Here is a 23,907-nt window from a genome sequence, read left to right as displayed (position 1 = left end):
CCACGGTGGTGAATGATTTCACTGTTAAGTTTCGGATTTGAAGTGAGAGTATCAGGCATAGAGTTTTGAATCGTGGTATGTGGAACATAGGTGGCATCCCTATGCTTATCTCTAAATGGACGCCTTTTGCAGAGGAGGCACAACCAGCACTGAGATCCGTTCCTCTCTGGGTAATAATGAAGAACGTGCCGCCCACTATGTTTACACACAAGAGGTTGCAGTTTTTAGCTAGTGCAGCCCCACAACGCTTACACTCGAAAACATAGACCTGCTCAAGTTTTGAGGAAGCACAAATTCTTGTGGAAGCTGATCTCACAAAGCCTCTACAGGTTGAATATCATTTGGCTGGAGAAGAGGAGGGAGAGTTAGATGTCGTGGTTACTTATTCCTACCCTTGGCTACCTCCCCAGTGTAGTCATTGTCACAAATGGGGACATGTGCAGGCTGATTGTTTGGCCACAGGCTTGCAGGTTGCATCTCCATCGGGTCCACCTCACTCGGAGACATCCCTCCCAGAGAAACTGCACGTCAATCTTCAGATACTGCACTGGAGAAAAATGTTACAGATAGTACCACTGCCACGGTGGAGGAGGATCAGGGGTGGATAACACCACAAAAAACTGGTCATAAGTCTCCAAAAAGTGCAACTCAACAGAATACTCAGCAACAGAGGGGTGAGATATCCCTTCTCTCTAATTCCTATTCGATTTTGAGTGAGAAGGATGACGATGATGTAGTGGAGGAGGATCCTCCGGCTGCAGAAAAGGAAGCCTCCATCTCTGAACCAGAAGATCCCCCTCCATCAAAGCCTCCTGCTCCTCTTTTGGCTACGTCTGCAGACTCTCTGAAACCTGCAGTTGGGCAACAAGGAAGGGGCGTTAAAGCTTTGATCCCTTTGCGAGAATCTATTCCTCGTGCTTCGAAGGATTCTCATAAATATGTCTCAAACTCGTATGCTCAACCTACACGTTCGAGTAGGTCGAGCTCCCAAACTTAATTTATGTCGTGCTTCTTTTGGAATGTTCGAGGATTCAACAAAATGTCAAAACATTCCGTGGTTAAAGAGTGGGTTAAGAATGGAAATTTTCAGTTTGGTTGTTTATTGGAAACGAGGGTTAAGGAAACAAAGGCAGAGGCTATTCTTGGATCGGTGTTTCCGGATTGGTCACACTTAAACAAATTATCCTGTCAGTAGACGAGGAAGGATTTGGGTGGTGTGGAATGCAAATACTCGTCTCACGCCTTGCTACACAAGCAGTCAAGTGATTACTTGCTCTGTTTTGTTGGAAGGTGCAACGACGGAGTTTTTTGCCTCTTTTATTTATGCGGCTAACGGTGTCGAGGAAAGAAAGGTTTTGTGGGAGGATCTTAAGCACCATCAAGACTCTCAAATGTTTCGAAATAAACCTTGGATGGTTTTTGGTGATTTCAACGAAATACTTAAGGGAGAGGAACATTCACTAAATGATATCCACCCTATTGTATCTTCGGGAATGAGGGATTTTCAAGAGATGGTGCAATACTGCTCTTTTAGCGACCTACAGTCTCATGGTCCTCTTTATACTTGGTGTAATAAGCGTGATATTGGACTCATTTGCAAGAAGCTCGATAGAGTTCTTGTCAATGATACTTAGCTGGCTGCGCATCAACAGTCGTATGGTGTGTTTGAGGCAGGGGGTGCTCTGATCATTTGAGGTGCCGTATCAAGGTTGGAGGTGACAAACCACGACTGCGCAGGCCTTTTAAATTCTGTAATGCTATAACAGAGGACGTCAATTTTTTACCAATGGTCACAGATTTCTGGAACAGCACTGATCTGTTGTATCATTCTACTTCAACGATCTACAGGTTTGCCAAGAAGCTTAAAGCTTTGAAGCCCAAAATAAAATGTTTTGCTCGGGATCGTCTTGGAAATCTGGAAAAGAAGACTAAAGAGGCATTTGCTCACCTCTGCACCTGTCAGATGGCAACAATGCAAACTCCTACAGATCAGACTATGAGAAATGAAGCAGCAGCATATAGTCCATGGCTGTTTGTTTCAGGGTTGGAGGAAAAGTTCTTAAAGCAGAAATCCAAATTACATTGGCTCCGGGTGGGAGATGGAAACAACAAGGTTTTTCATCGAGCTGCTAAGGCTCGTGAGGCAAGGAATGCGATTAAGGAAATACATTGTCCATATGGGAGAATAGTGGATACACAAGAGACAATTAAACAAGAGGCTGAAAGATTTTTCCGAGAGTTTCTTGGCCATAAGTTGCTGAATTACAAGGAGATAGATGGAGATTTATTGTCTGCTTTGTTACCATATCGTTGCTCTAAGATGGACTGCAACATGTTGGTCAAAGAAGTGACTGAGTTAGAGATACGGGATGTCTTGCATTCCATGCCACAGGACAAAAGTCCTGGTCCGGATGGCTATACTGTCGAATTTCTTAAGGAGACATGGCCTATTATTAAGAACGACTTCGTTGCCTTAATTCAATCTTTTTTCAGTTTGGATTTCTCCCAAAGGGTGTAAACGCTACCATTCTTGCACTAATACCAAAGAAGAAAGAGGTCAAAGAACTGAAGGATTACCGGCCTATCTCCTGTTGCAATGTGATCTATAAGGTGATATCTAAAATTCTTGCCAATCGACTTAAACGGCTGCTACCTGCATTCATATCCCCTAATCAGTCTGCTTTCGTTAAGGATCGTCTCCTCATGGAGAATGTCCTATTGGCTTATGAGATAGTTGTTGATTACCACAAGGATACTGTGTCTCCTCGAAGTGCAGTCAAGATTGATATCTCGAAAGCATTTGATTCGGTTCAATGGCCGTTTCTACTTAGTATCCTTTGAACACTGAATTTTCCCTCGCAGTTTATTCAGTGGATTGAGCTCTGTGTCACCACTGCATCTTTTTCAGTTCAGGTTAATGGTGAGCTGTCAGGACTTTTTCGTAGTGAGCGAGGGCTGCGACATGGTTGCTCCCTATCCCCCTATCTCTTTGTTATTTGTATGCAAGTGCTATCGGCTATGCTTGATAAAACGGCACTGGATCGACGCATTGGTTTTCACCCGAGATGCAAAAACATTAGACTTACACATCTGTGCTTCGCTGATGACTTATTGGTTTTTACTGATGGGACAAAAACGTCTATTGAGGGCATCCTTCAGGTCTTTCATGAGTTTGTGGGGTTTTCTGGCCTAAATATTAGTCTCAAAAAATCTACTCTCTATATGGCTGGTGTTGCAGACAGTGATAGAGAGGCGATTCTCAATTCATTTCCTTTTGCTTCAGGAACTCTCCCTGTCCGTTATCTTGGTTTGCTTCTTCTCACAAAGAGAATGACAACCTCTAACTATTCGCCATTACTAGAACGTATTCGGGAAAAGTTTAGCAGCTGGACAGGTCGCTATTTATCTTTTGCCGGTCATCTACAACTCATTAACTCAGTCATTCACAGCTTAACAAACTTTTGGATGTCAGCTTTCCGATTGCCAGCAGCTTGTATCAAGGAGATAGACAGTTTGTGTGCTGCTTTTTTGTGGTCTGGTCCTTCACTCAATACTAAAAAGGCTAAAGTTGCTTGGATTGATGTATGTATCCCGAAAGAGGAGGGTGGGCTGGGTTTGCGTTCTTTGAAAGAGGCAAACAAATTCGGTTGTCTGAAGCTTATATGGAGGATGTTGGCTACGAACTCATTATGGGTGAAATGGCTTCGTACGTACCTCTTCAAACAGGGTTCTTTCTGGTCTCTCAAGGATAATTCACTAGAAGAATAGTTGTGTATAGTTACAAAATTTAGCTACGAAATAAGTAATAGCAAATATTTACTACAGACTGTGACAAAATGTTACTTAATTTGGTTGAATAATTTTTGTAGCTAATTCGTCTGTGTTTGTAGCAATTCAATAACAAATAGAGACGACATATAATTGTAGCAGATTTACTACTCATTTAGTTACAAAAAAGTTTGTAGCCCCTGAGTTGTCGTAATTGTTTGTGAGGAAAAAATTATTTAAAAACCGACATTATTTGCCACGAATCAATTGTAACAATTTGCGTCGCTTTGTGTGTAGCCAATAGTAGCAACAAGTTGTTCGTAGCACTATAGCGACAGAGAATACAGTAGCAATTTTAGTGGGTACAGGGACACAATTAAGTAGTGAGTAATGGTGAGGAATAGATAGTGGTTTTCGACAGATGATAGTGTAGTAACAGTAATGTATTATCACATCATAGCAAGTTGTAGAGAAAGCTCAACATTCATTTATAAATATCACCATTGATCCAAATAAGAATGAATTAGCAAAAATGAATTTTTCGGACAATCGTTCCTCCATTCTCTCTCTTATCTCTCCTGTTCACAAAAAAGTAGATCTCGTTTTTTCTTCTTTTTTTCTTTTGTAATCTGTGCTTAACTGAACGAAGAAGATCCAAGAGTGAGCAAAGGTCCTCTACTACCGACAGTGGTGGCTTGGTTCTCTCTTTTTGGTGTAGTTATGGCTCCGGTAAACGGAGAAGAAGATCCGGTGTAAAGGCCCCTTGTTTGAGGACGCCAGTGGGTTATCGCCGGAGCTTCTCGGCTCCTCTGTTTCAATGGTGGTCTGGTGGTTAAAGGAGGGGATAGATCTGAGTTTTGGCGGTTTGCTAGGGCAGGAACTGCCAACTTCGATGCCAGTTGTCGGAAGTTGTGCACACCGGGAGGGTTGTAGGGGGTCAGGTGGCTCGCCTCTAGCCGGCGGCTGCTCTATTTCGTTTTTCTGTAAACCCTAATTTTGTACTGGATCCGAATTGAAATAGGCCAAGGCCCAGCCCATTTGGGAGTTTTAATATTAATTAAAAAAATATATCTATATACATATATATATATCACCGTTTATGACTCTAGTATATAATATATACATTGCTTTGAAGTCTACTTCTTTACGATCACACATGATCTCTTTCAAAAATTATTCTGCATTATATACTATGTATATACCAATTACTATCAATATTGTAGCTAATAGAAGCAACTTTCCTACAAATACCCGAGGCAAATTGAAGCAAGGCATTACGATGAACCCGAAGGTAATTGTAGCTAATTAGTTACACGCATTGCGTAACAAATGATAACAAGTTTAAGACAAAACCTTGGGTATCCAACTGTAACAAAGTAGCTATGGAATGGTATGGCTATTTGTAACTAATTGTTACAAATTATCTTGTATCAAATTGGTAGCAAATTACCACAATTAGTGACAGATGGAAAATTTGCTACTACCAAATAATTACTAAATTATTTTGTGGCAAATTAGTAACAAATATTTTTTTGCTACGAAAAATGAGTTATACCTACAAATAAAATCGTGACTATACACAACTATTCTTGTAGTGATTCCACTACCGGTTCGTGGATGTGGAGAAAGATGCTTAAATATCGTGCCTCTGCTACTGATTTTGTAAGGTATGAAGTTAAGAATGGAGCTCACACATCCTTCTGGCATGACAACTGGTCGCCATTGGGATGTTTATTCAGCATTGCAGGACCGAGAGGCACTATTGATATGGGGATTGGTCTCCACGCCACTATTGCGGAGGCTCTCATGCATCACCAACGACACCACCGAGTGGAACACCTGAATCAACTGGAAACAACTCTTGAGACTATTCGCAAAATCTGAGCTGATGAAACCCGATCTGGTTCTATGGAGAGGCACATGAGATCAATTCAAAGCAAAATTTACAAGCTACTCCTAAGTACTCATTTATAGTCTGGTTAACCGCCCTCAACCGTCTAACAACAGGAGATCGTATGCAACACTGGAGCTCACGGATCGATCACTCCTGCTCCCTCTATCGTTCACCGCAAGAAACCCGCAATCATCTTTTCTTCACATGCACTTTCTCGACAGAAGTCTGGGAAGGTTTGATGTTTAAGTTACTTCTGCAGAAGTTCACCACCGACTGGGATGGCAACTTGACACTCCTCACGGATGCATCCTTGGGACCTACCACTCTGTTTTTACTACGCTATGCTTTCCAAGTCACGGTATACACGCTTTGGCAAGAACGTAACAGATGTCGTCATGGGGAACCACCGGTGCCCTCTGCTCAGCTCATCAAACAACTTGACCGACAAATCCGGAACAGGCTGCTTTCGATTCATCCGAGTGGAAAGCTTGCAGGCTGTATGGAGCGGTGGCTGGATTCACGCTAATCACTCAAACATAGGCTTTCTTTTCAAATTTGTAATCTAAAGTTTCTTTAGCTCACAAAGTATTTAACTACAAGCTGCAATTGATGTAAACACTACTTTTTTCGAATAAATTTTACATTTTATTCAAAAAAAAAAAAAATTTGTTTTTTTATTGGGAAAATTTTGAACCTTTCGGCTGGATTATTGTTGTTTTTCATACCAACATCATGTGTGTTCTTGTTTGAAATAAAATGAAGTTAATTTGAACGTATTTACAAGTCACCTCACCAAAAAAGAGTTTACACTGGGTCTTCTTGACAAATCACAAGCCAAGATCGGGTTTCATCAGCTCAGATTTTGTTTAGTCTGGTTGGGTCTGGTCCATCGAAGACCATAGCCAACAGCCAAAAACTCTCTTGCAGAACAGATAGAGTCTTTGGGAAGAAAAGGTGTGAACTTATGACAAACCAAACTCCAGAAATAGACAACAAAAGTAGTACAAAAGAAACATCCATACTATAGAAGATCTAAAGCCAACATTAGGAAAATAAAAACCAAATTTGAAACTCAAATAGAGAAAAAGAGTACTCGAAAACTTCATAATAGGTTCCAACAAGAAAACAAAAGACTCAACTGAAATAACAAAAGGTTCCCGCAATGACAAGGAAACATAAGACTCAACTGAAAATGATAAAATTGTTTTTTTTTTTTTTTTCCATCTTGAATAAATATATTTCAGGGCAAGTCAAATCCGGAACCTCATAAAGAACAAATCTCTTTGGGGTTCGTTCTTGACTCCTCCCCTATTGAAGCTCTCCACCGATCTTCCACACAACCAGTCTCCCTCTTTCTTCCTTGATTCAATCTTCCATTTAGCTTACGTTCCTGTAAAAAAAGACAAAACAAAAACGTCATCAGCACCTTAATTGTGTAGCAAGTATTCGATAAGTACTAAGTTTGTTTATGAAATAGATTCAATAGATTACCGAGTTGAGGGTGTTGCAATATTGAAAGGAAACAAATCTTTGATCCTCATCACGGTTGCACGAATCAGGTTCTCAACGGATCTAGCAGAGCTAATACTCAGCTTAGCCAAAGAAACTTCTTCAACGAGCATCTGGAGGGAAACGGTCAGGAGTGATCCTCCTCCGTTTCCTCCAGGCTGATCACCCATACCATCCGGCAGAATAGCAAAACCGGAAGGCAGGAGAGCCACATAGTCAGGGTCTGTACCTAAATTGAGAAGACCTTCTATTGATGCCGTATCAACAGGCGCATAGATCACAAATGAAGCTGTTGGATCAGTAAAGGTCTCTTGAATTATCATCTTGTTCATCTGGCAAGTGCTTTTATTCTGTAACTAAAACAAACATACCAAAAGATTAAAAAAAAAAAAAAAGAATGCATTCTCAAAATTAAACACACAACTTAGATCTTTACCTTGAGTAGAGTTGCACAGTTCCTGCTGTCTCTCCCATTTGCAATCTCTGATATCTTCTGCACAATCCATCCATTGCAGAGGGCATCCCACTGCAGATACATATCTCAAAACATGTTACATAAGGAAGTCACTGAAAGAAAAGAAAAAAAAATAAGAGAAGTCTTGTCCTAAATTATAAGTATACATTGGCTCGATGATTCTCATTTCTGAGGAAGTCAAAGACAATCGTAGGAGGACAAGGAACCCAAAACGAAGTGGATGCAGAAATAACGACACCAGGAGGCCTTCCTGGACCATTCAGGTTCTTCATTTTCATCACTCTGATACCCTTTCCTCCTACACCAGAAATTGGAGTCCCCATCGAATTAGTCAGCCCAATAAAGAAGCTTCTTGCAACCCGCTCAGCTAGTTTCAGGATGCTCATCTTTCCATGGTCCGTTAGCGCTGCACCAAATCACAAAACTCTCAGAATCGTTAATAAAAAGAAACACTTTGCCCCAAAAAAAAAAAAAAAAACACATTTCTTTGTGAAGTAAAAAAAAAATACCAAGGCGATCAGCCGAATCCACGGATTGAAACTCTGTAGTCATGATGTTATTGCCAGCAATCCTCTCGCACCGGCGTTCCAATGTTGCAACCCAGCGGTTAGCAGCAAAAGCTTGACCAGTACTGACGAAGTGCTTGAATATGTTTTGATATGCTTCTCTGTCATCTACTTCCACATGCTCAACCCATGTTACCTTTTTCCAAACCAGCAAAAACAATTATTAATGTATGAAACCATACACTAAATAACCATAATGAGACAATAGGTTACCTTAGAGTAACCATTAGGGATTTCTTGAATCAAGCATCCAGAGGGTCTGCGGCGACATTTCGTGTGGATATTTGTAACGAAATGGTCGATGGAAACATCCACCACCGCCCACAAATTATCTCGCTGTTTACAGTAGCGGACAAAGTAGCTTTCGCGGGTTGGGACTAGCGGCGAAAGATCTTGGTACTCAGCACTCATCTATGGATAAAGAACAACATTGGTTATATATATTACATCAAATATGGTTTTACTTTTTTTTTAGAACTCCCCTGTACGTAGATTATATCAAATGTATAAATAAATAAGTAAAGTAGAAGAATTACGATTTGGAGAGCTCCATTGAAGTTTCCAGTAACATCAGGCAAAAGTTTTTCATGAGTCACGGCTCTACCAACCATTCCGACAAACATTGTCGACCACAGATTCTGCCAATATATAAATCGCTACTTAAAGGATTAGTTAGGATCATATAATCTGATATAGTTATATGAATTCAATTTACCGCTTGCATGAGCATCTCAACAACGCCAGTAGGATTCATTGGCACGAGCGCGGTTTCCCTGGATGCCTCGATTCTAAACCCGCTAAGTCTAGGCCCGAGACCCATCCGAAACGTCCTTTCGTATTCATTCCAGTTCAAAGCTAGGCTAGTGCCATTAACTCCTCCAATCCACAGTGGTTCATCCACTTGAGCCATCAACAATAGCTCCTCCATGGATTCAATTGCCAACTCTTTGATCATTGGCTTATCAGCATCTGCCGGTCCAGTGATTCCCCTAGAGAGGTTTCCTCCATTTCCATACAATTCTCTTCCAGTAGATGATCCCGCCCTGAACTCGAAAGTTGGAGGACGATGAAAAGGCCGAGGAGACATTACCATTTTTCGGGTAAAACTTTCCGCCAGAGCAGTCAATTCATTGATCTATATACAGAACCCAAAAAAAAAAACAAGAAATACAACTTGTTTAATAATTTCTATATGTAATATGTATGCGTCATTTATTATAAATAACTTCTCTAATATATGTGTTTAACGATATGTAAATTGTAGTGGTCAGTGTGTGTGTGTGTGTTAAGATCTAGTACCTCGTCAGTTAGCCGAGCGTTTTGGATCCGAAGCTGATGTTCTTCCGAGCACATTTCGCCAATTGCAGTTTGGCCTCCACACTTAGGGCACAAGGCTAAAAAAACAGCTTCTCGGAACCGTTGGTTTTCAGAGCTAAGCTTCTTGTTCAATGACCGAAGTCCTATGTTCTCACAATGTTCTTGATGATTCTGCAAAACAAAAACAAAAACAAAAAAAGGTTCTTAATTATATTTCAAACTAAATAATTAACCAACTAAGTCCCTATCTTAGGATACGAAGCAACAAAAGTAATGAAGTTTTTTTGGTTTTTAAGTGAAAAAAGAACATTACGTACTTAAGGAAGATAAGTACATGTGAAAATTGCTTGACCTAACGTTTAGTAATGTGTGTCTCACACGTTTCAAAACGATATAATATTCTCTTACGAAGTCAGATAACCCTAATATCTTAAAAACTAGATTTCTAATTCAACATATACAGTAGTTATGAGGAATCACAATCTCAACCAATCATATGTCTATATAGATACATTAGATACAAATATACAATGTGTGAGATGGTAACAAATTCATTAAATATGTGTATGTACCTTGTTTTGAGTGCGTTTGTTCTGGAACCAGAATTTAATCTGAATAGGTTTTAAACCCAATTGACGGCCAAGAACCGTTCTTTGTTTGTCATCTGGGTGAGGACACTCTCTGAAGAAACTAATCAACACAAAATAAAAAAAAAAGAAAGAAAGAGAGAAATGATTATATTTAATTTATTATTGATCTAGCTAGATAATATTATAAGCTGAGTTATATAAAAAAAAATAAAAGAAGAAGAAAATTACGCTTCCATCTCCTGAATCTGATATTGGCTGTGACGATTGCGTTTTTTTTTCTTACGAGGGGGACCTTCACTGCTTCCCATTGCTTCTTCACGATTGTCACTTACAGTCTTTGCACTGTCGATTTCTTCAGCTCCACTACCAGCTCCAACACAAGCTCCACCATCAGTGTTGTTCATGACATTGTTCTCCTTGTTATCAGTGTCTCCATTGTTACCCACTGGTACCATGTTTGACTCGGACATTTTTGCTCTTTCGATTTCTGGAAGATCTAATCATCATAGTTGTAAAAACGAAAATGAATTTACAACAAATTAAAATCATAGTAGAGGGATATCAAATTACAAGAACTCATTAGATATAGAAAATAGGGCTTGTGGAAAAAGGTTTCTTTATGTTTTCCTTTGTCCTTAAAATGATAAGAATCAAAAGGATTTCTTTATGAAATTGGTTTTTTTTTTTTTTTTTTTTTTTTTGATTTAGACACAGTCAGTCAGACACACACTCTCCCTTTCACTAAATTGATTAAAACAAAAACTTCGCTTTTCAAAGTCAAAATACTTTTTTTTGACAGATCTTGTTAGAAGGTTAACAGACAAACAAAAATTAGAAAAGTTATTGAGGGTGATTGTTGGAATAAAAAAACCACCAGTAGAAATCAAAGACAAAAAAAATAATAATAATAATAATGCATCAGACATCATAGTCAGCAGATGAACAAATAATTGACACAAACAAATTAATGAATTAAAAGAAGTTCTATCCGGGAAGTGTCTTTAGTCAACTGGTTAAAGTACCATCTGTGCGACCGATTTCACCAGAGTTCAACACTATGAATTCTCCAAAACTAGTTCAAGAGTCACAGTCGCGGCATAAATTTTTTCTTTTAAAAGCTTGTTAAAGCTAATAAAATGACCATAAGAATATCAAATAATATGATTAAATTACTTTGACTTTAATAAAAAAATAAAAAGTAAAATTATTAGATTTATTTGTATGTTTACAAAGTTCTAGCACTGAAATTTATCTTTTTTCCTTTAGAAATATAATCAAGTTTTGTACAAGGGGCAGAAAAGGCATGGTATCATATATGTATATATACCGACCAGCAACAAAAAACAAATTTATATGATGTATTAAAATTTTCCCATTATATTTTGTTATCATTGTTGTATTTTGTTATCATTTTGTTATTATATTAGTGTTCTTAAAAGTGTTTTAGGCGTCCGCCTCTGCCCCGTCTAGGCGCTAAACGCTATATTATCGTCTAGATAACCGCTTTAACCGTTTAAAATTGTAGTATCGCTATTTCAGTATATTTTAAAAAAAAATAATTACACAAATTTAATATTTATAAGTTTTACTTCTATAAACATAATTATAAATGTTTAATATGTTGTTTAAAATTAATTGAAATAATGTTTTTGTCTATTTTTTTTACAATTGAATTTTTTCATTCTTCTTATACATATTTTTGTATAATTATATTATAATATCATATATATATATATATAATGGTTTATGGCGTAAACGTCTAAACCGTTAGAAATCGCCTAGATTCCTATTAAGCGTTCTAAACGCTAGGCGTTGGATCACCGCAAATCTAACGCCTAGCACTTTCTTCAACATTGTATATAACTAAGAACACAAACATAAACAAAAAAAAAAAAAAAAAGACAACGAAAGAATGAGTGTTACCTTTAAAAGGTTTTGGCTGTGTAAATAAACTCAAAAAGATCAAATCTTTTTAAGCTTATTGTTCCTTTGTTCGCTAGATCTATCTCTCCATCTTTTTTTCTACAAACGAAAAGGAATAAGGAAAAAAGTTTTAAATCTATAAACAAAACACGGTCCCAAAAGCAAGATACATCATAAGAAACCAGATCATCATTTGATGTATATAATAGATACAACTACGACAGATTTGATCAGAACATAATAGAATGGTATAAAATCAGTCAAATGAAAAATGATGAAATCTAAGACATACATGAATGAATGGTAGGTATATTATGTTTGTCGATGAAAAATAGGATAGTATCTATAGCTAGGAAATAGGGGCTTGGTCGGAAATCAACTAATGGTTTTACGAAGCGGTTTTGAGGTGCGTCGGAGGTGGTGAGAGTGCAAGTGAATTTAATGGGTTATAGTGACACATATTTATAGGTCGGGACGGAGACACTTGCTTTATCCTACACTCTCGAAGGAAAGAGAAGCAAAAGATAACGTCAGAAAAAGAAAAGAGAAAAAAACAAAGATGCTTCTATCTTTTTGTCCATGTGTCACAATGTAATTGGTTTTTCATATATGATTTATATTATTACATAATAGTAATTAAATAAGTAAATAGCATAATTTAGTTTTTTCTCTATTAAAAGATAAAATTCAGTCTCAATTTGAAATGAAATATTTTTAACCTTTTTGGTATTTTCAATTTGAGTCCTTTTTGAATTTTTACTCTTGAGAAACCATGATTTCTATAAAAATATAATGCTTATATATATGGTATGAGCCTAAGAGAAAAAATGTAATATTATTTAACTTTTTAGATTTAAAATTCATAGTAACAATGATCATAAATTATTTTTAAAACTTTCTTGTCATTTTAGTTTTATATCTAAAAAATTATACATATTTGCCATCAATTATATTTTGTATGTTAGAAGATACATAATATTAATCAATCTAGTCAATAATGACTGACACAAGATAAACACAAAGATTAAGCTACAAATTCTAGTCGTCGGTCATACAATCCCTTTTAGCTATCTTACCTTCTAATGAACATTTGACCGAAAAAATAATCATAATAGTCAAACTTAAGATAATTGCTTAAATTTTTAATTTTAAAAATTTAATTATATCGTTTTGCTAGGTAGGGGATTCGATATTCATGGGTGGCTGAGTGTCGGCTAAATGGTCTATTCCAAGAGGCTTGTGGCGAGTCAGGCTCGTCACTAGTAACGGTTGAGAGACAGGATCTGAATTATCCAGGTAAAGAACCCGATCCAATGGCAGTCAAAAAGTTGTTGCCCTTGTATTCGACGGTATTAGTAGATCTGGTTCGCTACCTCCGTTTAACCTCCCAGATTCAACCTCGCTTTTTGTTGTTGATCACCGGAAAAATCTTTCTGTTTCGTAATTGTGGATGTTTAGTATTTTTCAGACCTAAATCTATTTTCGGGAGGACCCATTAATAAAAAAAATATAAGTTTTAAAAAAAACTCACTGATTAGTTTGATGTTATTGGTCCCCTGTCCCCTCAAGAGAACCCTCATCTCCTCATGAGTTGTTCAGGACCCCCCCCGGGCCGCCCTTTTAGCAATGGTCATAACATTTATAATCATTTCCCCAACCATGACAACCCCCCGTTATCCGCGTGAAACATCGTTTTGTCCTACCAACCACCATATTCCATCCCGGAACTTCACCACCACCCTAGCCACCCTCAGGCCACACTCTAAAACCTCCCAACCACTTTGCGTGTTCACAGAAATAGACAAATCCTAAATATTCATAAAATTTTCCATTTTTGGAAACCACATATACATCATCACAATGTCCTACCGACAACCATATTCCCTCCCGGAACATCACCTCCGCCTTGGCCACTCCCAGGCTACACTCCAAAACATCCACTTTCACGAATCATCGTTAATGTATATCCTAATACCTGCGTGATTCACCACTTCCAAACAACTTTCCATTAGTCATCTGCACTTCCCCGAACAGAGACTAACCGTGGAATCTCTTTGAAGGCTCGAAGAGGATGGATGATACTAGGACTTCATACCACATGCAAATTGACTAACTACTCATAATCAAGCAACAGTTTCACAACATTATGCGCCATGAAAATAGTTCAACCAATTCAATTCTTTAAACTGCTCTAAACCATCCATTAATCAGCTATAGAATCGTAAGGGCTCTGATATTATACTGAAACAACCCAACCCTTTTTTATAATAATAATAATATAATTAAATACTCCATAATACTTAATTACAACACAAAGAATAAACCAACAACAAATTAACATGCACAACGGAAGACAAACCAAACAAACTCCAATTTAATATAAATACCATATCAATTACAATCAGTATAAACCATTAACCTAACATGCTTCTAAACCAAGTTCCAACATACAAACACAAAAAACCAACATCACAAAACCGAGACCCTAAATCATCCTCCTCCTTATTGCAATGATCCCATGTTACAGATTACCCTATCAAGGTGATTCAAACAACAAATACAATTAGGAGATACTCTCCTTGCATCTGCAACAGCCCAAAAACACCTGTTAACTTCCAAATCCCTCCGGTGTAAAGCTAGCCCTAGACGTCAGGAAGCTTCCCACAAAATCTCAGTCGATCGGATAACAGACGAGTCCACGATCACACTTACAATCCCTGCTGCTTTCAATTCGCGTTTGAGACGAAGCACCTCATGAAACTTTTCAACGGTTTGCTATGTAGAATCATTTTCCTACCATATCCTGACGATTCTGATTTCTCATTAATCTCCTTCACACCATGCCAAACTTCTCTCTCTTGCTCTCTCTTTGCTTTATTCACATCCCAAGCACGAAATCAGCAATAACAGCAACAAGGAGAAGGTGTCAAGACTTATAAAACACTTATTAGGATTTTTTTCAAAACCAACTAAACTGGCAACTCAAATCAAATCGGTGAACTTAAACCAAGTCGACCAATTTCTAAAATTAAGAAACTGGGATGTTACAAAGCTAATCATTTAAAATTAACTATATATATAGTTAATCAATACAAATAAAACAATTACAAACCTCTAATAACTTCATAAAACAAAGTCTCTCCATACAAATTGTGACAACCCGTCCCGTGGACCCCACTAGCCTCACTGCTAGCCCGCTAGCCTCACTGCTAGCCGCCCAAACGGACCCCAAGCTGGCCCTGCAGGGCATCGATCCTAACCCTTCACTGGGCAAATGGAACTATTCATCCAAATCCACAGTAGGTTATTGGTGCACCAGGCGTTCCTCAAACCCTGGTCCCCACCCTTTAACAACCTTCCCACAGGACAAGCTGTCACCAATTGATCTGCAATTAAAACAACCGGACCCGTTTTTTTAAAAAAATAAGTACAATACATAATTAAGCATCTCATACTACTTAATTAAACCACCCAAACCACAATTCCTCATTAAACCGATAACAACCAATATGCACAGCGGAAACATACCAACATACAGAACCAACACATCATCAATGCAATAACATTCCTAAGCATTCTATCCATCAACCTAGCATAACTCTATCCAAGGTTCCAACATAAACAATATAACCAAGTCCAACAACACACAACCGAGACCCTAGATCATCCTCCTCCTCATCGCCATGATTCCACACTACACAATACCTGCACCACAAACACAATGAGATGCGTGAGTATTACCAGAAATACCCAGTGAGACGATCCTCCCATCTACGAGCTATACACACAAGCAAATCAAGAGTACAACCACAAATAAAACATAACAAACCAGACATTGAACAGAACATCCAATAACACATTCATCACACCTACACAACTTCACACAAAACAAGTTATACAACCCAATCGCTTAGATAAGCTCATGGTCACGCACTCACCTTATCAAACTGATTATAACAACGAATATAACCAGTTGAGACTCTCCTAACGTCTGAAACAGCCCAGCAATTCCCTACAACAAGCCACATAACCAAAAACGACTTATAGCGAAACTGGACAGAAACATTAGAAAAGAACAGTCTTAAAGACGAAACCCTAAAATAAAAACCAACCGTTAACTATCAAATCCCTCTGATGAACAGCTAGTCCGAGACGTCACGAAGCTTCCCACAAAATCTCGTGCCGATCGGAAACCAGACGAGACCACGATCTCAGTTACAATCTCCGATGGTTCCAACTCGCGTCTGAGAAAACGTGTCTCACGAAACTGCACATAACTCATCGAGTTTAAATCCAAATCCACTTCTGTAAAAAGGAGAATGACGATGAAAGGCTTGAGAATAACACTACCAAATTTCGTTACCTTTGACAACGATTTGATATATCGAAACTGTTTCTTCCCAAACCCTAACGATTCTGCTCCTTCTCCTTTAATCTCCTTCACACCACAATAGGCTCTCTCCTCTCTCTATATCTCTTTCTTCCTCTCAACACAAGTATTGAATAACAGCCACGACCAATTAGAGAGAAGAGGCGTCCATTTCATTATAAATATATCACTTAGGGTTTCCCAAAACCTGCTCTAAACCGGGTGAACTTAAACCAAACCGGGCAATTTCATGATTTCACATAAATTGATCGGTTCTTCCACTTTTCTTTGGGACACAGGCGTTACACAAATAAACTTTGTTAGTAAATTCTTCACATCGTCACTCGAAAAAATTGTTAACCAAATCCTAATGATTTTTAACCACAAAAGAAAAATATATAACTATATATATATATATATATATATATAACGCACGAGACTCAACCTAGTGATATATAAGTTATATCCCTTCTGTACATTTAAATCCAAATCCACTTCTGTAAAAAGGAGAATGACGATGAAAGGCTTGAGAATAACACTACCAAATTTCGTTACCTTTGACAACGATTTGATATATCGAAACTGTTTCTTCCCAAACCCTAACGATTCTGCTCCTTCTCCTTTAATCTCCTTCACACCACAATAGGCTCTCTCCTCTCTCTATATCTCTTTCTTCCTCTCAACACAAGTATTGAATAACAGCCACGATCAAATAGAGAGAAGAGGCGTCCATTTCATTATAAATATATCACTTAGGGTTTCCCAAAACCTGCTCTAAACCGGGTGAACTTAAACCAAACCGGGCAATTTCATGATTTCACATAAATTGATCGGTTCTTCCACTTTTCTTTGGGACACGGGCGTTACAATTCTCCCCCTCTAACAAAAGATTCGTCCTCGAATCTGAGAACATTGTCCCTCCACCAAGGACCTCCGTGCAACCGTCACTACGGCCCGCACATTCCCCGACTGGACTGAATACCGTCAGTAAAGGTTTTCCGTGCAACTGTCGTAACAGCCCGCACATCCATATGACCCAACGGTCCACATAACCCTGGCCCCACTAGTCAAGACAACCCAAAACACGAGATCAATCCCGACCTCCGAGGTCTACATCCAGTCACTACGCTCATAACCACGTTCTAGACATTGTTTGCTCTCTCACTCATACATTCTTAGGTTGCAACCTTCGAACTGCACCGCCTGCACTCTCAGACCGTCGTCCTCGAGCCATACCGTCTCACTCTCGGATCGTCACCCTTGAGATCTCGGTACCAGGGGAACTACTCATCCCCTCCGGGGAACTAATCATCCCCTAGGAGAACTAATCATCTCCTCTGCCGCCCTCAGAGTCGCAACCCGTCAAGCCCGCGGTGCACCAGGGGAACTAATCATCCCCTCAGGAGAACTAATCATCTCCACAGGAGAACTAATCATCTCCTCTGGAGAACTAATCATCTCCACGTGAGCAAACAAGTCCTAACGTCAATAAGCATCTCCCGACGGGAACTACCTCATGTGATTCACGTAAAACATCGCAATGCTCTACCAATCACCATATTCTCTCACCAGAATATCACCACCACCATGACCACTCTTCAGGCCAACTCAAAACATCTCAACCATTTGGGTGTTTGCACACACCCTTTCCATAAATAGACAAGTTCTAACTATTCATAAAACTTTCTATTTATTTGCAATCGCACTTTTCGTAAATAGGCAAGCTTTAACTATTCATAAAACTTCTCATTTTTAGAACCCGCACATCTCGTAGCACCCTGACATCACCAATCAAAAATCCATGAGAACTGATCATCTCATCTGTGACCACTCTTCAGGTCAACCTCTAAACATTCCCGCCACTCCAGGCATTCCACATCCCCTTTCCAAAAATAGTCAAGTCCTATCTATTCATAGAACTTTATATTTATGGAAACTTCCCTTTTCTGGAACTTTTTATTTTTCCTTTGCAACGACACTTTCCATAAACAGCAAAGCTTTATCTCCCTAAACACTTTCCATATTTAGAAACTTTCTATTTATGGAAACTTCCCACTCCTAGAATCACATAATCCCTTAACCCATCCCTCGTCAAAATTTCATAAGAACTAATCATCTTATTAAATCTGCAATAAGGTCATCTCGGTCTGAGCAAAACCTGTTACCACACTCACAGAACCTGCTGGACCTCCAACAACACCAGTAAGCACATCGGCCACACAATGTCTCAGAAGACCGCCACACACGGGCACATACTAACTCAAAATTCCGCCACAAAGGCCGCACAAGCCCCTCCAAGGCACACACCGCTAAAAATTGACAAATTCTAACTTCCATAAAACTTTCCATTTTTAAAACTTCCCTCTTTTGGAAACTTTCCACTTATAGTAAATTCTATTTCGGGAAACTTCTCTCAACACCACCGCTTCACGAAAATTTCGGACTCCGAACACCACCTCATCTTGTTAAATAGTGGCACTCCAGCCACTCTAGGCGAAGTAAGTCTCCAACTTAACTTCTTGGAAATCCCTTTCCAACATATCCACTTTCACAAATCACCGCCAACGGTATTTCCCGATACCGGCGTGATCCACCAATTTCCAACAACTTGTCAATAGCCAACTGCACCTCCCGTACAGAAGCTAAAAACACTATACAACTAACAACAAATAAAACAACTTACAGTGGAATCTCATTGAAGGCTCGAAGAGGATGATACTAGGACTCCATACCACATACAAATTGACTAACTACTCATAATCAATTCCATCACACATCATCATGCATCAAACAATAGGAAGATAATTCAACCAATTAAATTCCTAAACCGCTTTAAACCATCCATTTAACCATCCTAGTACCGTAAGGGCTCTGATACCAAATTAAAACAACTGGTCCCGTTTTTTTTTAAAATAAGTACAATACATAATTAAGCATCTCATACTACTTAATTAAACCACCCAAACCACAATTCCTCATTAAACCGATAACAACCAATATGCACAGCGGAAACATACCAACATACAGAACCAACACATCATCAATGCAATAACATTCCTAAGCATTCTATCCATCAACCTAGCATAACTCTATCCAAGGTTCCAACATAAACAATATAACCAAGTCCAACAACACACAACCGAGACCCTAGATCATCCTCCTCCTCATCGCCATGATTCCACACTACACAATACCTGCACCACAAACACAATGAGATGCGTGAGTATTACCAGAAATACCCAGTGAGACGATCCTCCCATCTACGAGCTATACACACAAGCAAATCAAGAGTACAACCACAAATAAAACATAACAAAGCAGACATTGAACAGAACATCCAATAACACATTCATCACACCTACACAACTTCACACAAAACAAGTTATACAACCCAATCGCTTAGATAAGCTCATGGTCACGCACTCACCTTATCAAACTGATTATAACAACGAATATAACCAGTTGAGACTCTCCTAACGTCTGAAACAGCCCAGCAATTCCCTACAACAAGCCACACAACCAAAAACGACTTATAGCGAAACTGGACAGAAACATTAGAAAAGAACAGTCTTAAAGACGAAACCCTAAAATAAAAACCAACCGTTAACTATCAAATCCCTCCGATGAAAAGCTAGTCCGAGACGTCACGAAGCTTCCCACAAAATCTCGTGCCGATCAGAAACCAGACAAGACCACGATCTCAGTTACAATCCCCGATGATTCCAACTCGCGTCTGAGAAAACGTGTCTCACGAAACTGCACATAACTCATCGAGTTTAAATCCAAATCCACTTCTGTAAAAAGGAGAATGACGATGAAAGGCTTGAGAATAACACTACCAAATTTCGTTACCTTTGACAACGATTTGATATATCGAAACTGTTTCTTCCCAAACCCTAACGATTCTGCTCCTTCTCCTTTAATCTCCTTCACACCACAATAGGCTCTCTCCTCTCTCTATATCTCTTTCTTCCTCTCAACACAAGTATTGAATAACAGCCACGACCAATTAGAGAGAAGAGGCGTCCATTTCATTATAAATATATCACTTAGGGTTTCCCAAAACCTGCTCTAAACCGGGTGAACTTAAACCAAACCGGGCAATTTCATGATTTCACATAAATTGATCGGTTCTTCCACTTTTCTTTGGGACACAGGCGTTACACAAATAAACTTTGTTAGTAAATTCTTCACATCGTCACTCGAAAAAATTGTTAACCAAATCCTAATGATTTTTAACCACAAAAGAAAAATATATAACTATATATATATATATATATATATATATATATAACGCACGAGACTCAACCTAGTGATATATAAGTTATATCCCTTCTGTACATTTAAGATGCATGTGTGATATAGTGTAATACACAGTTAGTTTTACTTAGTAAGCAAAACCTCTAACTAATATGGAAATGTCAGGATGGCCGAGTGGTCTAAGGCGCCAGACTTAAGTTCTGGTCCTCTTACGAGGGCGTGGGTTCAAACCCCACTTCTGACATTTATTCTTTTTTTTTTTGTCAAAAAAAAAATTATAGAGAAGATCCCATAAATAAGCCCAAGTCATCATAAAGTTAACGTCGAGGGCTAAGTAGTGAGCCATAGAAATTATTGTTTAGGTACAAAATTTTATGAGGATATTATTATTTCTGTTCGTTTGGATAAACTTCTGATGATGATTACATAATAAAAACCAGAGTGATTTACCGTACTTATGTTACTTTCCGTAAAGAATTTTGATGTAATAATTAGAAGTATAATTTTTCCTGGGTAGAAGAACGGGAGGTAAATCCTCCCCCAATTTATTAAAAATACTTATAATCATAAACATATGTAATAACTAGAAGTAAACATCGCGTCAGATAATTTTATAATAATTTTAATATATTTTAAATTTATTAAAATATTTTAAAATTTATATTTTGTGTGTCGATAAATTATCTTATGTTTGTTATTTGTTTTGTTTTTAAATAAGTATTCTCAGTCACTTAAAATGAATGACTATTGATTAGTTAAGCATTAAACTGAAAATTTATGTTAATATGAAAGGTTAGTTTAAAATATTTAGTTTGTATCCTATAATATATAGAACTCTTCATGTTTTGATAAGCATTTTTTATGTTAGAAAAAAAGAATATTGATTACGTTTAAAATAAAATGCGGATGAGTATGGACATTATGTGTTAGTTTGTCCGCTTTTAACATAATCTATAAAACATCAATATCTTCTAAAACCAGACACCTCCAAGAAGGACGAGACAGTAGCTTGAATTTCTCGAATAACCTCTTCTTGAGCTGAAACTCATGCTCTTCCTTCATTCTTTGTGAAATTAATTTCATTAATTAGATAACTAAAGGTAGCATAAATAATTTTGATATTTATATATTACCAGCATGCTTCACACATGCTTAAAAAAATTTCTTATTATAATTTGAATTTTTTAGAAATAAAATATTTTAATCTTAACTAATTATACAAATGACTTCAAATGCATTTGTGTTCTAGAAGTAGAATACTTTGTGTTTCTTGATTAATTGCATTTGGAAAAAAAATTCGCTGTTAGATATTTCTATAATTTTATCACGTAGTTTATATCTATTGAACATACTAAATGCAAACTGAATTTTAGTTTAGAATTGAGTAAATAAATGTTATTAATATATATTGATATATTATTATATATATCACATAAAATTTTATTTTTCTGTGTTATACTTTTCTGTTTAAAAATAATATATATATATATGTTGTATTATACTCAAAATGATCAACGAAAAAGAGTAAAAACATATCATCGTATTATTGAGTTACTTTTTTTAGTTTTAACTTCATAACCTAAGAGAACATAAAATAATTGTTCGCCATATAATCTTTTTTTTTCTATGTTTTTTTTTTTAAATCATGTGATGGAGGGACGAAGAGATAACTCAAATCTTTCCTACTTCTCCAAGACATTGCTTTTCTCTCCCTTTCCCTTCGTCTCTCTCTCTAGAATGCAATTGGGATTAGCTTAGGGTGATCTTTGGATCATTCAACTTGATAAGCACGTGGTAGAGGTGAGTCTTGTTAAATGCGTATTAATGAAACTTGCACACATGGTCAAATCCCATTGTCTTGTTCTGCTTGCGGGTAAGCACTATCATCACATCATCAACAATCGATCATGGCTAGGAAAAATAATAGAACATATGAGAAGAGAAATTAGATGAAAATTATATTTTAAGAAAATAATTAAGACTAAATTGTGTAAGAAAATAAAAACCGAATTCGGAAGAATCACATGGCTTTGGAACCCCATATCATGAGATATATATCACCTAGACGTCCAAACCTTCCTCGTCTCTAAATCCTGCCATCGCAAAACCTTTCTCATCAGAAGTCATAACCTATTAAATAAAATAGATAACCATGGAAAGAAAGAAAGTTAATAAATACATACAAACACAGTTGTAACATTAAAGAACAAATTTAAGGTAATAGTATTCGAAACAGTTAATATTTGTTTAAACTCATTTTGGTGGGTAATACATACAAACACACTTGTATAAAATATAGCATGGTAATAAGTAACATAAATATTGTGACTAAGATATAAAATCTATTAGGGTTTATGAATTATGTTCTAAAATCTATACTAGTAATTTTGCTGCAGTTTTTGTTCAAAAATACTTTTTGGAAAGTTTTTACATTTAATGCATTGACTTTAATATTAGTTAACAAAACTTCAAAATTAATTATAGGTAAGATTTTAAAAAAATTAGGAAATCTTTCTACCTCATTCAAACATAAATATATGATTCTCTTTCATTTTTATTTGAATTTATATTTATATTACCTTGAATTATTCTATAATACATTTAGTTAATAAAAAATGTAATTTTTTGCTGCATATGATGTAATACAAAATTTTAAAAACGGATATATATTACTCAATAGATGAATAAAAAATACGGGTACAATATCCCACATCGTCTCAAAAAATTGGGCAACGGTTTAGAGTCATACTATAAAAGAGACCAAAATGATTCTGAATACAAATGAGTAGAAACCTTGATTATCAGACATTCAAACTTTAAAAACTTGTATTTGGATTATTCCGGTTCTTTATTTTAAAGACTTTTAAAAGGTTAAATATGAAAATATTTAAAACTTTTAAAAAGTTAAATATGATAAATATTATACCGTATATACACAATAAATATTTAAAATGAAGATGATATAGTGTGAGTTAAAATATCTCGGGACGGGGTTATATAGCGGGACGGGTTTATCGATATTTATATAAATTAAAAAATATCATTTCATTATTTTGTAAACACTGTCAGTATCAGAGAATATATGTATCTAATTAAATTGATTAAATAAATATTATGTAAAAAATAAATTATATTGCGGTATTATATGGTTTATTTAACAATTATTATATAATAATAATATATTTTTGACCAACAAATACAACTTATAATTTAAATATTTTAGTTATAAATAATTT

General features: G+C 37.0%; 1 protein-coding gene, 2 long non-coding RNA genes and 1 other non-coding gene across 6 annotated transcripts; 1 reads left to right on the top strand and 3 right to left on the bottom strand.

The window, feature by feature from the left end:
• Positions 1 to 6,706: 6,706 nt before the first annotated feature.
• LOC104787065 (homeobox-leucine zipper protein HDG3-like) lies at positions 6,707 to 12,561 on the bottom strand. Of its 2 annotated transcripts, none has more exons than XM_010512567.3 (13): positions 12,335 to 12,561; positions 12,043 to 12,141; positions 10,348 to 10,615; positions 10,102 to 10,219; positions 9,512 to 9,700; positions 8,928 to 9,347; positions 8,749 to 8,850; positions 8,426 to 8,623; positions 8,156 to 8,348; positions 7,793 to 8,052; positions 7,608 to 7,697; positions 7,154 to 7,527; positions 6,707 to 7,052 (listed from the first exon to the last, which is right to left on the bottom strand). In XM_010512567.3, the coding sequence occupies exons 3-13, from the start codon at positions 10,587 to 10,589 to the stop codon at positions 7,040 to 7,042; spliced, it is 2,199 nt and encodes a 732-aa protein (XP_010510869.1). In that variant the 5' UTR covers positions 10,590 to 10,615; positions 12,043 to 12,141; positions 12,335 to 12,561; the 3' UTR covers positions 6,707 to 7,039. The 2 variants fall into 2 exon arrangements, with proteins under 2 accessions (XP_010510869.1, XP_010510870.1); XM_010512568.3 differs by having other exon boundaries at positions 7,154 to 7,521; positions 12,335 to 12,546.
• A 2,601-nt stretch (positions 12,562 to 15,162) lies between these two features.
• On the bottom strand, positions 15,163 to 16,546 carry LOC147944094 (uncharacterized). 2 transcript variants are annotated; one of them, XR_015557243.1, is made up of 4 exons: positions 16,406 to 16,546; positions 16,155 to 16,309; positions 15,981 to 16,054; positions 15,163 to 15,747 (listed from the first exon to the last, which is right to left on the bottom strand). It is a non-coding gene; the product is annotated as an uncharacterized LOC147944094 (long non-coding RNA). The 2 variants fall into 2 exon arrangements; XR_015557242.1 differs by having other exon boundaries at positions 15,163 to 16,054.
• A 420-nt stretch (positions 16,547 to 16,966) lies between these two features.
• Positions 16,967 to 20,418, bottom strand: LOC147944093 (uncharacterized). Its single transcript, XR_015557241.1, has 4 exons — positions 20,264 to 20,418; positions 20,013 to 20,167; positions 19,839 to 19,912; positions 16,967 to 19,605 (listed from the first exon to the last, which is right to left on the bottom strand). It is a non-coding gene; the product is annotated as an uncharacterized LOC147944093 (long non-coding RNA).
• Positions 20,419 to 20,831: 413 nt separating this feature from the next.
• Positions 20,832 to 20,915, top strand: TRNAL-UAA (transfer RNA leucine (anticodon UAA)). The gene has a single exon. It is a non-coding gene; the product is annotated as a tRNA-Leu (tRNA).
• Positions 20,916 to 23,907: the final 2,992 nt, after the last annotated feature.

The sequence above is a fragment of the Camelina sativa genome, chromosome 5 (assembly GCF_030686135.1).
Source record: "Camelina sativa cultivar CO46 ecotype springtype chromosome 5, ASM3068613v1".
NCBI lineage: Eukaryota > Viridiplantae > Streptophyta > Magnoliopsida > Brassicales > Brassicaceae > Camelina > Camelina sativa.
This window is presented reverse-complemented; position numbering and strand designations above follow the sequence as displayed.